Source organism: Armigeres subalbatus, chromosome 2 (genome assembly GCF_024139115.2).
Source record: "Armigeres subalbatus isolate Guangzhou_Male chromosome 2, GZ_Asu_2, whole genome shotgun sequence".
Classification (NCBI taxonomy): Eukaryota; Metazoa; Arthropoda; class Insecta; order Diptera; family Culicidae; genus Armigeres; species Armigeres subalbatus.
This window is the reverse complement of record NC_085140.1, coordinates 287,394,686-287,410,718: the sequence shown is the minus strand read 5'-3', so window position 1 is coordinate 287,410,718 and position 16,033 is coordinate 287,394,686. Positions and strand designations below refer to the sequence as shown.

The following is a 16,033-nucleotide window of genomic DNA, read 5'->3' as shown; positions in this document are numbered from 1 at the left end:
CGCGTTTAGTGAGTAGTGGTTGGACATTAGACGACACATTACCTTAATAAAGTCTCGGCTAAGGTCCAACCCCTTGAACCAAGGTCTTTTCGAGACCTGCGGGAGAATGGAATGTAACCACCTACCCAAATCTCCTTCATCCCATTTTCGTTGCCAACTGAGCAAGGCTTGTTGACGAGAAATTGAAAAAATTCGTTAAAGGTGATTTGACGCTCGTATATATCACCTTCCATAGCGCCCACCTTGGCAAGTGAGTCCGCTCTCTCATTACCCGGGATCGAGCAATGTGAAGGGACCCATACCAAAGTGATAGTATAAAAGCGATTCGATAGAGCACTCAATATGGATCGTATTTCGCTCAGGAAATACGGTGAGTGCTGTACCGGCCTCATTGAACGTATAGCCTCTATTGAGCTGAGACTATCCGTAAAAATGAAGTATTGATCAGAGGGAAGAAGAGGCAATTCGCTCCAATGCGTAGTGTATAGCTGCTAATTCTGCAACATATACGGAACAAGGATTTTGAAGTTTTCGAGCGGCGCTATGCAATTCGTTGAAGACACCAAATCCAGTGGATTCATTTATTTTTGACCCGTCGGTGAAAAAGTCTAAGGTGAAAGGAGTCTAAGAAGCAACCATGATGGGGAACATTCGAAGAAGGGCCAATCTCCAGGCTCATGTACCAGTAGTACAGTGTCATAAATTTTGATTGGAAGTTTCGTTCGATTAGCTTCTCAAAATTCTCAATTACCAATGGATTTAAAACCTCACACCGAATGAGGATTCTAAACGATATTTCCGCGATGCGATCTGATAAAGGAAGTACTCTCGCGAGTACCTCTAAACTCATTGTATGAGTCGAGTTCATACAGCCTAGCGCGATGCGGAGGCAACGATATTGAATGCGTTCGAGCTTCAATATATGAGTTTTCGCGGCGGCTTGAAAACAAAAACTACCGTATTCGATAACCGACAAGATCGTTGTACGATATAGCTTTATCAGATCTTCCGGGTGGGCTCCCCACCACGTACCGGTAACTGTCCGCATGAAGTTGATTCTTTGTTGGCATTTCTGATACAGATGTCTAATGTGCATTCCCCAGGTGCCTTTCGAGTCGAACCAGACCTAAGTATTTATGTGAAATGCCTTGAGAGATTTTCTTACCCCTAAGATGAAGCTTTAATTTTGCTGGCGTATGCTTCCTAGAAAAGACAATCAGCTCAGTTTTCTCCGGAGAGAATTCGATACCCAGCTTTAAAGCCCAAGTAGACAAATTGTCCAGAGTATCTTGCAATGGTCCTTGCAGATCGCCCGCCCCTGTTCCTGTAACGGAGACAACAGCGTCATCCGCAAGCTGTCTTAACGAGCAATTTCCCACAAGACATCCATCGATGTCTTTAACATAAAATTGTAAAGAAGGGGACTTAAACATGGGCCCTGGGGGAGACCCATGTAACTAATTCTTGAAGTTGTTGAGTTTCCATGAGAAAAACTCATATGTTTCTCAGACAACAAGTTGTACAAATAGTTGTTTAGTATTGGTGAAAGCCCACACTCGTGGAGTTTGTCTGAAAGGACGTCAACGCAAACTGAGTCAAAAGCCCCTTAATATCCAAGAAAACTGAACCCATTTGTTCTTTTTGAGAATAGGCCAGTTGATTTCTGTAGTAAGCAACGCAAGACAGTCGTTCGTTCCCTTGCCTCTGCGGAATCCAAATTGAGTATCTGATAGAAAGCCATTTGATTCGACCCATCGGTCGAGCCGATTGAGAATCATCTTCTCTAACAGCTTCCGTATACACGACAACATCGCGATTGGACGGTACGAGTTATGATCCGAAGCGGGTTTATCGGGTTTTTTGATAGCGATCACCCTCACTTGTCTCCATTCATCCGGAACAATGTTGCTTTCCACGAATTGATTAAATAAATTCAGCATGCGCCTCTTCGCGACGTCTGGGAGGTTTTTAAGCAAGTTGAATTTAATTCTATCCATTCCTGGAGCGGTATTATTACATGAAAGGAGAGCAAGTGAGAAATCAACCATCGAAAATGGGGCGTCCATCTCGTGTCGACCGGAGGTTGCTTCGCGTGCGAACCGTTGAATTGGGACGGAATCCGGACACACTTTTTGGAGAAAGGGAAGGGGTACTTTCCCTATCTTCGTTAATCGATGACGCGTTACGCATTCTTCTCCCGACGGCCCAAAGTGTTTTCATCGACGTTTCGCGCGAAAGACCATCAACAAAATGGCGCCAATAACCGCGTTTCTTAGCATTCGCAAGACTCTTAAACTTACGTTCAAGAGAGGCATAACGATCGTAATTATCTCGAGTACCACGCTTTCGATAGTCCTTGAACGCGTTGGACTTTTCCCGATAGACTTTAGTACACTCTTCATCCCACCAAAGAGGAGAAGGCGGACGGCGACGTATTTGAGATCCCGGTATAGATCGACGCTGTGATTGAACTGCGCTGTCTGGAAGGAAGAATGGAGGAAGAATATCGATCGAATGCTCACCGACGATGATCGCCTCGGTGTATCTTCCCCAGTCAATGTGTTTCGTGAGGTCGTACGCAACGTCAATCTGGCGAGACTGATACGATCCATTGGTGATTGAGATTTCGATAGGCAAGTGATCACTACCATGGGGATCTTGAATTACTTTCCACGTGCAATCCAATGTTAGTGAAATCGAACAGATTGAGAGGTCAATTCTACTTTCGAGTCCTGAAGGTGCCACACGTGTTGCTTCTCCGTTATTTAAATATGTCATATTGAAGTAGTCGCACATGTCGTAAATCAACGAAGAACGGTTGTCATCGGTAAGTTCCCCCCAGGCCGTACCGTGTGAGTCTCCTAGAATCAACCGTGGCTCAGGCATAGCGGAGCAGATTTCGTTAAGATCTCTGCGTCGCATAGAAGCATTCGGCGGTATATACACAGAAGCTATGCTGAGGCTTTTTCCTCGTATGGTGACATGACATGCGACTACCTCAGTGCCTGTCATCGAGGGAAGATCTATTCTGTAAAAGGAGTGGAGCTTGTTGATCCCCAAGAGCACCCCTCCATATCCATCTCCTCGATCTAGGCGAATAATGTTGAAATCGTGGAAAGAGAGAACTTTGTCTGGAGAAAGCCATGTTTCACTAAGAGCAAATGCGTCACAGCATGAGCTGTGAACTAGAAACTTAATAATCGATTAATATTGTTCATGTTCTTTTATTTTGAACCTAATTTCAAAGGCTCATATGCGGATAAGCATAACGGAGCCGAAATAATTAAATTCAACATTTGGTCAGCTAAAATAACCGCTTTGCAAGGGTTAGACCCATTGATAATTGGTAACAGCAACCTCTCCCTGGTAAATTATTTTCATTTTTTTTACACTTTTTGGATTTAAATGTAAATTCGTAGAAATTAGTCTAGATATATAAGAATTTACAAATTGATTGTTTGAGCTTGAAAAACGATGGGTTTCCCACATTCAAGACATAACGTTTTCGGAAAACCTAATGATTTTTTTATCACATATCCAAGGATATCATTATCGAACCTGTTTTACCTGCACGTAAGATAAGCATGCCAAGACCATGCTGGAGGTGGCTGAGTTGCATTCTCGGTTCGGTCTAAGATTTGTTTGGCTATGTGGAATGGTTTTATAAAGATTTTTGTGGTTTTGAAAATAAGAAACACAAATTTTGTTCCATGGAATTCTGAAAAATATTAACGGGGCTTAATCTTTATTAAACTTTTTCTAAATTACGGTTCTGATCATTGTTAGTCTAAATTCTTTCCCCTAGATAAAAGAAGGAACTTGAAGCTCATCAATCATTTCAAAGTCCATGCAGAGCAGGGTTATGTTTTTCATTTATTGGTTACCTATTCTGAACTGTTAGACAATTTTGATTTCATTAGATTCATCCCTTCAGCACGATTTTTCTGATTAAAAATCTAAACTCTTGAAAAACGTTCACAAACTACCCTGGTTCCGATCGTCCAGATTTTGTGTTTGCGTTTTATGTTGGTGGTATCTGGATTATTTGGTAAATTATACATTATTGAAAGCAATTTCCAATAAAATTAAGTTCAAAAGTATTGATTTATTTCGCTTCAAAAAGTGTCAAAAAAGTGTCTTACGTTAATCTAGGCCTATAGAAAAGAGTTACAAAAATATTCTATAATATTCAAATAACTAGCAAAGAATTTAAATTCTTTTGTTATCACGCTAAAATGATATCATCAAAATTTAGTCAAACCTGACTCATTTCCATTAAAAACAGGACTACTGAAAATTTGACTTGAAGATTCTACTTCAACAAAATGCCAATTTCATCATTTTTTTTAATACGACTGATGGGAAACAAATTTATCTATCTATCTGAGTGCATTTTACACTAAACAGATTCAAAGTTTAGGCGCAATTATCATTTTATTGGAATAGTATCTTTTATTCAAATTTTGAGTAGTCTTGTTTTTTGGGTTCGACTTAGTTCTGAATAGTTCGTTTTTAGCGTGTTGTGTATAGTGGGGTCTCCAGAAGCCTTGCGAGTGAATGGGTAGCTTTCAATTAAAAACTGAGGAAATGCTATTAGAATACTAAGTTGTAAGGCAGGCCAAGTTCCAGTTTGTAGGTAGAGCCATTGAAGAAACAGTACCTGTTATCGCATAACTGTCCCATATGAATAGTTATTCCAGCGAAAATGGGACAACTATGCAGTTGCAAGCAGTATAGTTTTAGTTCCTAAACGAGATCCCTAGGGATGCACAGTGTTTTATTTCGTCATTTTCACGATCGAAATACAAAAACTCGAAAAGTGTTGATTTTGGATATAGGGTTTGTTCACAGAAGTTTCAAGATATTTAGGAGCGCATCTTTCGATAAAAACAGTTTGATGATTAATCCCCCTAAAAGTTAGTTGAGAAAATTATTTTTCCACCAGAATGAGATAGACACGTAGTGTCTTCCGCAAAGTTGTAGCAAATGTTAATACGAGCAACTTTGCTGAACATCCCGAGTTTCTATCTCTTATATATAACAAACTTAAGTCGTTTTATGTAAAAACATAATTAAAATCTTATTTTTCATTCTAACTCTTTCCAATGATTTTTCCCATTTTCCGTCATATCTACAAAGTTGTTAAACAAGCAAAATTACATGTTTTTGCAGAACATTGTAACATTCCATCTCACACACAACAACAGTTATCTTTACATTATACATATTTTTAGAGGTATTTCCACTTGTGACTACTCCCTTAATTGCAAAAAGTCGCAAATTTCTTCATGATATGCTGAAAATCGCTTATTTAATTTTTATACTGACATTGAAAACTTTTGTCGACAAGAGTCTTCTCGAATGCTGTGTTAAAAACTTGTAAACCTATGAAAAATCATAATATTTGAATAACTTTTGTTTTATAAGAGATAGAAAGTTACAATGTTCAGCAAAAACATGTAATTTTACTGGTTTGACAACTTTGTAGAAGAGACGGAAAATGTGAAAAATCATTAGAGTTAGTTTAAGTTAAAAGAATGACTTTATGAGGATTTCCACATAAACCATGTTAAGTTTGTTACATCAATAATTTACAAACTCAGCTTCATCGCCGCATTTGTTATAACGTTAAATGCAAAGTTTTTCTAAATATACCAAAGGAAAAGTTGTTTCCAAATTCAACAGGATTTGTATTCGTTGTTCTCTTTGTCATCACTTTCATACTTTCACTAAAACAGTTTAGTATTTTCTGGAAGCAACTTCCTTCGACTTCTTGGCTTTTGATACAACGGGATCCAACGATATCAGTGATCAATGCGTCAGTTCCTCGTTTGTCCTAAAAATTACCTGCAGCAGATGTTTCTGCTGTTTTAATCGAATTGAAACGCTTATTATTACAGTTTATGTGGAAATCCACTTAAAATCATTCTTGTAACTTAAACTAACTCTAATAATTTTTCACATTTTCCATCTCTTCTACAAAGTTGTCAAACCAGTAAAATTACATGTTTTTGCTGAACATTGTAACTTTCTATCTCTTATAAAACAAAAGTTATTCAAATATTATGATTTTTCATAGTTTTACAAGTTTTTAACACAGCATTCGAGAAGACTCTTGTCGACAAAAGTTTTCAATGTCAGTATAAAAATTAAATAAGCGATTTTCAGAATATCGTGAAGAAATTTGCGACTTTTTGCAATTAAGGGAGTAATCCTATGTGGAGATACCTCTAAAAATATGTATAATTTAATTATAACTTTTGTTGTATGTGAGATGGAATGTTACAATGTTCAGCAAAAACATGTAATTTTGCTTGTTTAATAACTTTGTAGAAGAGACGGAAAATGGGAAAAATCATTGGAAAGAGTTAGAATGAAAAATAAGATTTTAATGGGGTTTTTACATAAAACGACTTAAGTTTATTATATATAAGAGATAGAAACTTGGGATGTTTAGCAAAGTTGCTCGTATTAACATTTGCTACAACTTTTCGGAAGACACTACGTGTCCATCTCATTCTGGTGGAAAAATAATTTTCTCAACTCACTTTTAGGGGGATTAATCATCAAACTGTTTTCATCAAAAGATGCGCTCCTAAATATCTTGAAACTTCTGTGAACAAACCCTATATCCAAAATAAACACTTTTCGAGTTTTTGAATTTCGATCGTGAAAATGACGAAATAAAACACTGTGGGATGGAAGCTTCCATCTTTCCAATTCCTTGACAGCTACGCGGGCGTCAAGTTTTTTGTGAAGAAAATGTTATATCATTATTTCATTCCTTTAACGGAAAAGATGGGCGTAACCGGCAAGGCTAGATTCCGTTTAACTACCAAGTAGCCTTTCCATAAACACTTAGAGTAACGATGTTGAAGTAAAACACGCCTGCTGTCAGTATCAATCTACGGAATACTCGATGGCCAACGAAACCAGCATCTTGTTGCAGTAATCGAAATCGACAATCGGTAAGAAAAATGCCACGATAAACCACATGCGGGGGTGGTGGTAAGAACTTGCCTGAAAATTAACCACGTGGTTTTTAAGCGATAACACACTTTTTCCTAACGAAACGAAACGAAACGAAATTTAAAATGTCTATGTTGATTCGAAATGAAACGAAACGAAATATAGATTTACTTTCGAGTCTTCGAAACGATACGAAATCAAGGTCCATTTGATTCGAAATTTTTCGAAACGAAACGAAATTTAATTTTTTTCCGCGGAATTTTTATTAAATTAGTTTTATATTATGAACAGAATTACGATTTCACTTTTCAGAGTCAAATAACTGTTTTGCGGTAAACAGAGTTAAAATAAGAGAAGAAGAAGTCTGTGATAAATTGCCTCGTTCCCGTTTATATATCATTGCACTATGGTCCAGGATACAAATTTACGCGGAAAGATGCATTTTACACCAAAACTATATTTGTTTAGAAAAAACGGTTGTTCTACAAAATTGTTCGAAATAGTAAGGCCATCATTATGGTGCAACCAAAAAATAGGGTGGCCCATCATATAAAAAAATTGAAAATATTTTTTTTTATTTCTCGGAATATTGGCATGTTATGTTCTACAAAGTTGTAGCCTGTTGGTTTGAGAAATGGATTGCGAGTGATTTAACTATGCGTCCAATTTGGGAGTCTCGAGCCTGTTCAGTAGCCGCTAGGTTGCGAAGGCCGACGGAGGTCCTTCGTAGCTTAGTTGGTTAAAGCACCAGTCTTGTGTACTGTAGGGTCATGGGTTCGAGTGCCATCGAAGGGAAAGTGGTTACCTCCAATACATTTTACAAATCAATATCTTCCACATAACGTACATATTCACATATGAGTTTTCATAACATTGTAAATTAACGTCCAAGTCGGGTGGTTTAATTCCCGGAGATTGGCACTTAACTTTGATTGAACTAAAGATTCTGTTTTTTTTTTTGAGGTACACCCTAATCCAATCAGGTAAAATTGCTCTAAATCGGCCAACTTAAGAGCTACAGGAAAAGTTTCTTCAGCAAAATTAATTGAAATAAGCTGCGCTACAACTTTGTAGAACATAACATGTCAATATTCCGAGAAATAGAAAAATATTTCCTATTTTTTATATGTTGGGCCACCCTATTTTTTGGTTGCACTATAATGATGGCCTTACTATTTCGAACAATTTTGTAGAACAACAGTTTTTTCTAAAAAATATAGTTTTGGCGTAAAATTCATCTTTCCGCGTAAATCTGTATCCTGGACCATAGTGCATTGGCAATAAGGCAATACCCCAGCATTTGTGCCGCTTTCAAAGCAATACATCGTGGAGCGTGTGCTCCCGAATCTGATCAATCAGTTCAGTTTTATATTAGTAAGTAAATAAAAATATAGAAATTATTTGATTTTTCGTTTCAATTTTCGTTAAAAACCTAATTTTACCTGAATTTTCTTCAATTTTTTGTAATTTTTTTTCATAGGGTTAACTCATAGTTTTATTGACGCTAAAGGTTGTAGTCGAGTAAAAACCAATCGTGTAAAAAAACTGGGTGTAATCTACTCTGGATAAAAAAAATTCACTGGCTTCGGAGTTTTCAATTTCTGACCAATAATGATGCCAGTCATGTGCTTACAGTCAATTTATCCCTTAGGGCCTTTTTAACTCTTAAGCGGTGCTTACTCATGTCCTTAAACATGGTTTGAGGCCCGAAGTGGAGGTGAAGAAATGGGTTATTAATAAGAGGCGCTGAAAAATGACTTCAAAAGGGCCCTTGGAATCAACGACAAGACTTTGTATCTTTGACAAAGTTATACTGATCTGATTAATATTTGGGTAAATTTACACAATAGAATAGTAAAAGATACTTTTCTTCTGTTAGACATTTCTAACAAAATACTGAAGACGTTTTATAGAAGAAAACTAAATACGTATTTGTTGACTCAGAACGAGGTTATGTGGTAAGCATCTCAAATAGCTATGCGAGTAAAGGCGTAGGATTGCCAGTCCGGAGATGGCGAGCTCGATTCTCGGTCTGGTCAAAGATGTTTTCGGTTTGGAAACTTTCTCGACACCCTGGACATAGTGTATCCATTGTCTTGCCACACAAGATACATAATGATGCAATGGCGGACATAGAAAAGTTTTCAATTAATAACTGAGGAAGTGCTAATAGAATGCTAAGTTGAAAAGCAGATCAAGTTCCAGTTGGAATGTAGAACCATTGAAGAAGAAGAAGTAAGCGTTAATAGAAAAAAATGTATAACAGGAAATTTTTGAAAATGGTTTTATGATTTAGTTCAGCGGCGCAGCCAAAATTTTTGATAATATAAAGTATGGTTTAAGTTTAAATTTGTTTCGAATTTCCGCGGAATTCCGTTAAATTTCGTGAGAAGCTGTTTTTTTCTAGCGAAATTTTTGTAATTTTACGAAACGAAACGAAATGAAGAAATCGGATTTCGCCATGTTCAAATTCCGCGGAATTTCGTTTCGAACCACCTGAAACGAAATTTTTCGAAATACCGCATATGCTTAGTGTTTTTGGATGCCATTGATTATAAATCAAATTCCCTTGTATGTTAAATGTTAAAAAGATTTAAAAGATATTCAAATGTTATGAAAACTGTTGAGTTTAAATTCGACTTTTCTCACACAACAGCAATGGAAAACTAAAGAAAGAATAAAAGTAACTCTGCTCACGTGAGTCTTGATGGAATCCAATTTCAAAACTGCATAGTGCTTCCAAGGCCACATCATTTAAAAAGCAAACGACAGGCTACAGCGAAAAGCAGTTTTTCACGTTTGCTTACATGCAGCATACAAAAAAAATACATCTCCTTGAAGATAAAAAGAAGGAGAAAAGCGACAGTTAAAAAAAATCAAAAATATTCCTATAAAAAAATGTCGGGAATGTCGAAAATTTAAAGCTGAAAAAAAATTCCTAAAGAAATTGTGCATTCGTGAAAAGGTGAACAATTTTCCATAGAGACCGTATTGCGACAAAAGGTGCTTAAAATTATTGTCACGTGTTTGTTTTCTTATCATTCGTCCGCAAAAACTTGGTATATTATCAAACTCTGGTCACCACGGTGTTACGTAGAATAGAAAATCGTTTATTATTATAATATGAATGCGATTATGGATGTTACCTAAGTCTACTTTGCAAACAGTTCTCGGCTTAGTCAAACAAACAATTACCTAAACATTTGTTATGCAAATATGTCCAACATTTAACTTTCTGCTATGCATCCAATAAATCAATTGACCTCAGTAAAAAAGCATATACTTACAGTTCCTGCAACATCACGAGATTCTCCAAGCCAACAGGCACTGAACTTAACACATTATCATCTAATTCTCTGCAGGTGTTGAACCGGAAATGAGACGAATAGCAAAAGTGGAAGTTAGAAAAAAATGTTTAGTTAGGACACAAAGGTGCAAAAGAATACAAAGGAATGGGAAAATATCCACCCCTGAATGGGAAGCAACATGCCGAAGGTTGAGGAAGCAAAGTTATAATCGCATTAGCCACCAGGAAGCATAACCGCAAGCAACCTGGTTGTTTTGCTACGGGTTCGTGCTGTTGAGAATCTGGGAACGAAAGGACAGATTCTCATTCATTGAGGGCTTTTTTATGATCTGCACATTAACTTGGTTGGCTGGCTAGAAAATTCGCGGTGCGGAAAGATGCAACATTGTGGAACTTTGCTTCCTCTATGAAAAAAAGAAAAGAAAGCGCAACAGGTCCATACTTACAGGACTTTTAAACGAGTTAAATTTGTTAAAGCACCGGAAGTAATTTCACTTATTTGATTTCTTTTTACTAATCTGAAAAGAGCGAGAAAATGTAAATGTAAATGCAGTTCCAGATGTGAAAATAAACAAAAATACTCACAAAATATGTAAACTTTCCAAAATCGGAAAATCTCCTGACTTAATTGTAGTTAATAAATTATTTCCTAAGTTTCTGTAAAGAGACAAAAAGAGATGATTAACGACAGAATACAAAAAGGGTGTCAAACTTAATCCTGTTCCACACTGATACCCAAGCTGACAAATCGGTCACTGCGCTTTCCATGATGATAATGTTCTCGCCCCATACTAATAGGAAACGTGCCGTTTTCATAATTCTTCATCCAACAACGGACAAGGCAGCGCAACCGAAAGAACTGTCGTCTTACTGGCGTCTCGCCAAAGATCCCAATCCGATACACATGTTCGGCGCTTCCGGAGGAAAAATTTGTGACACTCACGTTCTACATTTGTCATTCAGTTGGACACTTAGGACACGACCAGAAACAAAATATACAAAGGAACAATTCTTTCTGCTGCTCTGCTGACTGTGTCGTGTGTTCCATTTCGGCCTGAGCACATTATCATCAATCCGACACGGACGAAAGAATTGGGCTGGAAGCATTATTATTGGAAGCAGCGTTCATCAACGATTGCATAATGCATACAGATTGGATTTTTTTTGTGTGTTTCTTTATGCAACAGGTCAGGGAAATAGTTTTGTATCACAACTTCAAGTTGGGTATCTTGTTGACGGTTTGACATAAGACTAAACGTGTCTCTAGGTTGAGTAAACTACTGTGGTAGGGATTTACTGCCGTAATCTGGCAAAGTGACGTATACGCCATTTTCCAAAAATTGTGTTAACGAGTACTCTTTACTTTACGTACTCTTAAACAGAAAAATAGAAAACATGTATGTTGTTAAAAGGCGCATACGTCACTTTGTCAGATTACGGCAGTTTACAATCATGGTGTTCTATTAAAAGAGACAGTTCAACCGACATTCTCTTTAATAATAACGCGTATCCGAACTCCAATGCTGTATTAAACTAATCTTGTTATCCTTTCATTTTTAGATTCAATAGCCTAACATTTCCAAGTTTAGTAAGAAAATTATTAGTACTTTGGGAAAACCCTAAAAAAGTTGTAGATTCATGATTGATTTGTTCTAATGCATTTTTACTTTACTATTTACGCTAACCACAAACCAACCTTTTCTCAATAGAAAACCAATCGAAGATGTAGGGTAAGACGGTATAATGCGCCCCACCTGGCCAAAACGCCCCCCTTTGATTTCTAGAAAACTATACCTATTTGAGGGTCAAAATCAGTTGGAACCTATAAATATTTGTGAAACCATCATACTATGTGAATGTGGGAGTATATAATGAAAATATTAGCAAAATACAAAAAGTTACAATTTTGATGTAACTTTTAATGTTTGTTTGCTCAACATTCTGGAGCGACTCTAGCATACTGTCCGGAAAACTTGCACTGGAACACTCAGTTGGGCAATAAAATAACTTTTCTCAGTGGTTAATATGATATAAAATTGCTTCCATCTTCAAAAATGTAACGATTTTCGAAAACATGTTTCACTGGCCAAAACGCCCCAGTGTAGGCAGGACGGTATGCCCTTACCAACTGTACACAAGCGTAGCGAGCCTGCAGCAGTTGCTTAAAAATTGTATGAAGAATATTGAAATGTAATTCACACCTGCTTAAGTGGACTTATGTTGGTTTTTAATGTCAAGCACATAAGGATTTGTAACCTCTTTATTATGGTATTGATAAAATACTAATTAAGGGCTATGAAACGTGTTTGATTACGGTGGGGCGTATTGCCCAGGCACTTTATGAAATCCAGTTTTTCACGACTTTTCAAAAAAGCTTTATTACGTGTTCTCAGTCATATTTTTACATGACTACTCACAGGTAATGGATTTGTGACTTGTTGAACTACCAAAAAACACAAAGTTTGCGTAAATTAAGTTGAAAAGTAAAATTTTTTTATAGGTATTGCCTTAGGGGGGCATATTATACCGTCTTACCCTATAGCCAACTTGCAGTTAGCGCCAGTTCCGCACCGCCTCACGCAGTAATTTTATGTGACTAGTGTTTGGATAGACCGTATTGATTTAATGGGGCCGTTCATATGTTTTGATCCCTCTGGAGAACTTGAGATACGAAATTGCTTAATTTCTTACATGTGAGCATTTAATTTAGACAAGATGTTGTCTAACTGCTTTTCAAGAATCTGATAAATCTCTTCTTCTTCAAACACCACTAAGAAAACTAACTGCAGTTTTTGACGTCTATTGCAAACACCGCTTAAAATAAGCTCAAAGAATATAATGTACTCACAAAGCTTCTAATGATCTCAATCCGGTCAACGCTTCCGTCGGGATCCGTTGCAGCAGATTGCCTTCCAGTCTCAAACTCTTCAGATAGTTGAACCCACGAAAGGTTACGTTCTCCACTCCGGCTATCAGATTGCTGTCCAACTGCCTGTAAAACGTAATTTCCATCCAAAACAAACCACAGACAAAAATTAAAATTGAATTTTTCGGACCGTGGCGAGGCCGTCGGACCGAGTAGACTTGTTGATTCGAGACGAGTGAACGTAATTGTATTTGTGGTGTTGGTGGCCGCACAACGGTCGGACTTCGCCCTACAGTTATTCAATCTATACTCACAGAGAGGAAATGGTGGTGCGAATTCGACGCAGCGCTTCCGCCGGTATCCGCACTAGGCCACAATTTTGGAGCACCAACTTTTTCAAACTCGACAGCCCGAAGAACGCTTCGCTGTCGATGTGTTCTATGGTGTTGTGGGAGAGGATCCTGGAAAAGAAAGAAGGACCATTATGGTGAACGTTATTGGAGTTTCTGAGCTGTTTGATGAGTAATGAAATTGTTTGAAGATACGCCTAACAAATCCAACGACAGAACAAAGCTACAAGATTTATAAATATGTATGGAGCATTTAAATAGTACAAAAGATAAGAATTTCAAATATATTTTCTAGGTATGCATTTTTAAAAGATACTTTTTCAAAGTTTCAGAGATGATAATAAAGTTTGGCTTCTTACGAAGTACGAAGAATGCCCAAAACGTCCATTAAAGTAAGGTTGAAAAATGTCACTAAACAATTTTGCCGATTCTTGATTACCCCAACATACAAAAACAAAATGAAAATTTGACATTTGTGGACATTTAAATTTTATGATTAGGTTGTGGGCACCCATCCAACTCGGCTAAAAATAAAGAAGCATGAATAGAAACCACCCAGATTTAAAGAAAAGGAATAATTTATTCATTCTAATAGCCAGGAGGCACTAAAAAAATCAGATCAATCCACCTAGCAGTGATGATACCTCCATCGGTGCATTAGGGTGGATATTGAAAAAAATCTCACAAGAAAAGTCTAAAATAACACTTTAGGTAAATGGGTTTCAATTTTTCATCACCCTAGCGGTAATAATGCCTTTCTCGTACATTACAAAAAAAATGTTTGGCCGTAAATTTTGATCCCATAGTCCGATCTGACCAATTTTCAACAGGAAACAATGGGACAGGATTCCCCGTCGAATGCAACTTGTTTCAAGCAAATCAGTCAACGATTTGGTCCAAAAAGTGTGGATATAATAACTAGACATACACAAAGAACAAAAATGTTGATTAAACTCATTATTTTTAACAATTATGTCTAAATAATTATAAAAACTGCATAAAAACGTCATTTGAAATAAGTTAGGGGACAACTAAAACGATATTGAATGATTTGTCAATAAAATAAAGGTGCCCATAAACGAATTTCGCAGCCATTTTGGAAAATGAAAAAAAAAATTCGCGCTAGAATTTTAACGGCAATTGTCATTGAGCCTCAAAATAGATTAAATTTACTGTATAAATATGCATTGGGACTCACGTTTTGAATTAAATCACTTCAATTTATGACACTTTGAAAAAGGCCAAAAAAAACTTTCGTGTTGTTTTTTTAGTAAAAAAAATAAATTTGTCCCTAATTCAAAGTAGAGATCCCCATCCGGTTTGATATTGAGCACAAAACATCATGTTACAATAGCAAACTAATAACGATTGTCAGAATGGCAGCATCTGTTATCTGTCAAAAGATACGTAAGGGTGCCCACAACCAAACCTCCTCCCCTAACATACTTTGCCTTATCATTATTTTTTGCCGTTATGTTTATACGTACACGGGTAAAAATCCGTACCCGGAAATGAGAAAATAATTCATGATTTCATGAATCCATGAATCCATTCATGTTATGAAAATACACCATGAATATGAATCATGATTTCATGATTTATTTTCGCGTAACGGAACCAATGCGTTATGATTTGGTTGTTGAGATCGAAAAATAAAAAAAAGTTCAACAGGGGTTTTGAACTCGAGTACACCGAGTGAGAGTCCGGCGTATTACCTCTCAGCCGTTCCCACTTCTTGGGAAGGCAGTGTTCGAAGTATAACCGTTTATGCATTTTGCCGACTGTTGAAGATTGCGTAGTACCATAAATAATGTTCCTGAAATCATGAATTATAATCATGATTTCATGAACTGTCATGATTCATGATTTCATGATTTTTTATTCATGATTATGGGTATGCATTTGTTTCCGTGTACATAGGCTTATCATTCATTTTTTGCCTTGTTTCTCTTCTTTTCTTCAATCGCCTTTAACCCTTATGTAAGTGACGGGGTACCCGGGTACCCATTCTGATATTGAAAGTTAAATAACTTTTTGTAGATAAGTTCAAATACTATGAAACTTTCTGACATCTCGTAGAATGTTGAGACGAAGCGATGGGCAAAGTTGCGATTAGAGCGCTTATTAGGGTCGAAAACTATTTATACCCCTTAAACGGGTGACAGGGTACCTGGGTACCCAATCATATAACAGAGGGCCTGTATATTTATATGAGTGTTTGATTATATGAATCTTTGTGTAGGTCACTGGGACAAAGGCTGCTCAAGTGCATGTAAGTATTTTTGGAGGTGTGTGTGTTTTAGAGGCTACCGGGTGCCCATCTGGAATATCCAGAACATCCGTAAAAATGGTCAATTCGTTAATTTCATCGTACAGCGACGGGACTTTTTTAGAACCATTTTCTGCCGAACCCTGAGTAGGGAATTGATGCTTTGACCCACTTCTGGCCTTTGTGTCCAATGAGTGGTCTCCTGTGAGATCCGGAACATCCGTAAAAATGGTCAATCCGTAAATTCCATCGTACAGCGACGGGACTTTTTT

The 16,033-nt window shown here is 37.1% G+C and overlaps 1 protein-coding gene across 2 annotated transcripts in view; it reads right to left on the bottom strand.

Annotated features, from left to right (window-relative positions):
- The window catches only part of LOC134212359 (lutropin-choriogonadotropic hormone receptor), a 505,979-nt gene that overhangs the window by 39,664 nt on the left and 450,282 nt on the right, over positions 1-16,033 (bottom strand). For both annotated transcript variants that reach the window (XM_062690132.1, XM_062690133.1), the window contains 5 exons: positions 13,457-13,603; positions 13,125-13,268; positions 10,862-10,933; positions 10,723-10,794; positions 10,257-10,325 (listed from right to left, as the gene is read on the bottom strand). In XM_062690132.1, coding sequence (XP_062546116.1) covers positions 10,257-10,325; positions 10,723-10,794; positions 10,862-10,933; positions 13,125-13,268; positions 13,457-13,603 — 504 coding nt within the window. The remainder of the gene's footprint in view (positions 1-10,256; positions 10,326-10,722; positions 10,795-10,861; positions 10,934-13,124; positions 13,269-13,456; positions 13,604-16,033) is intronic.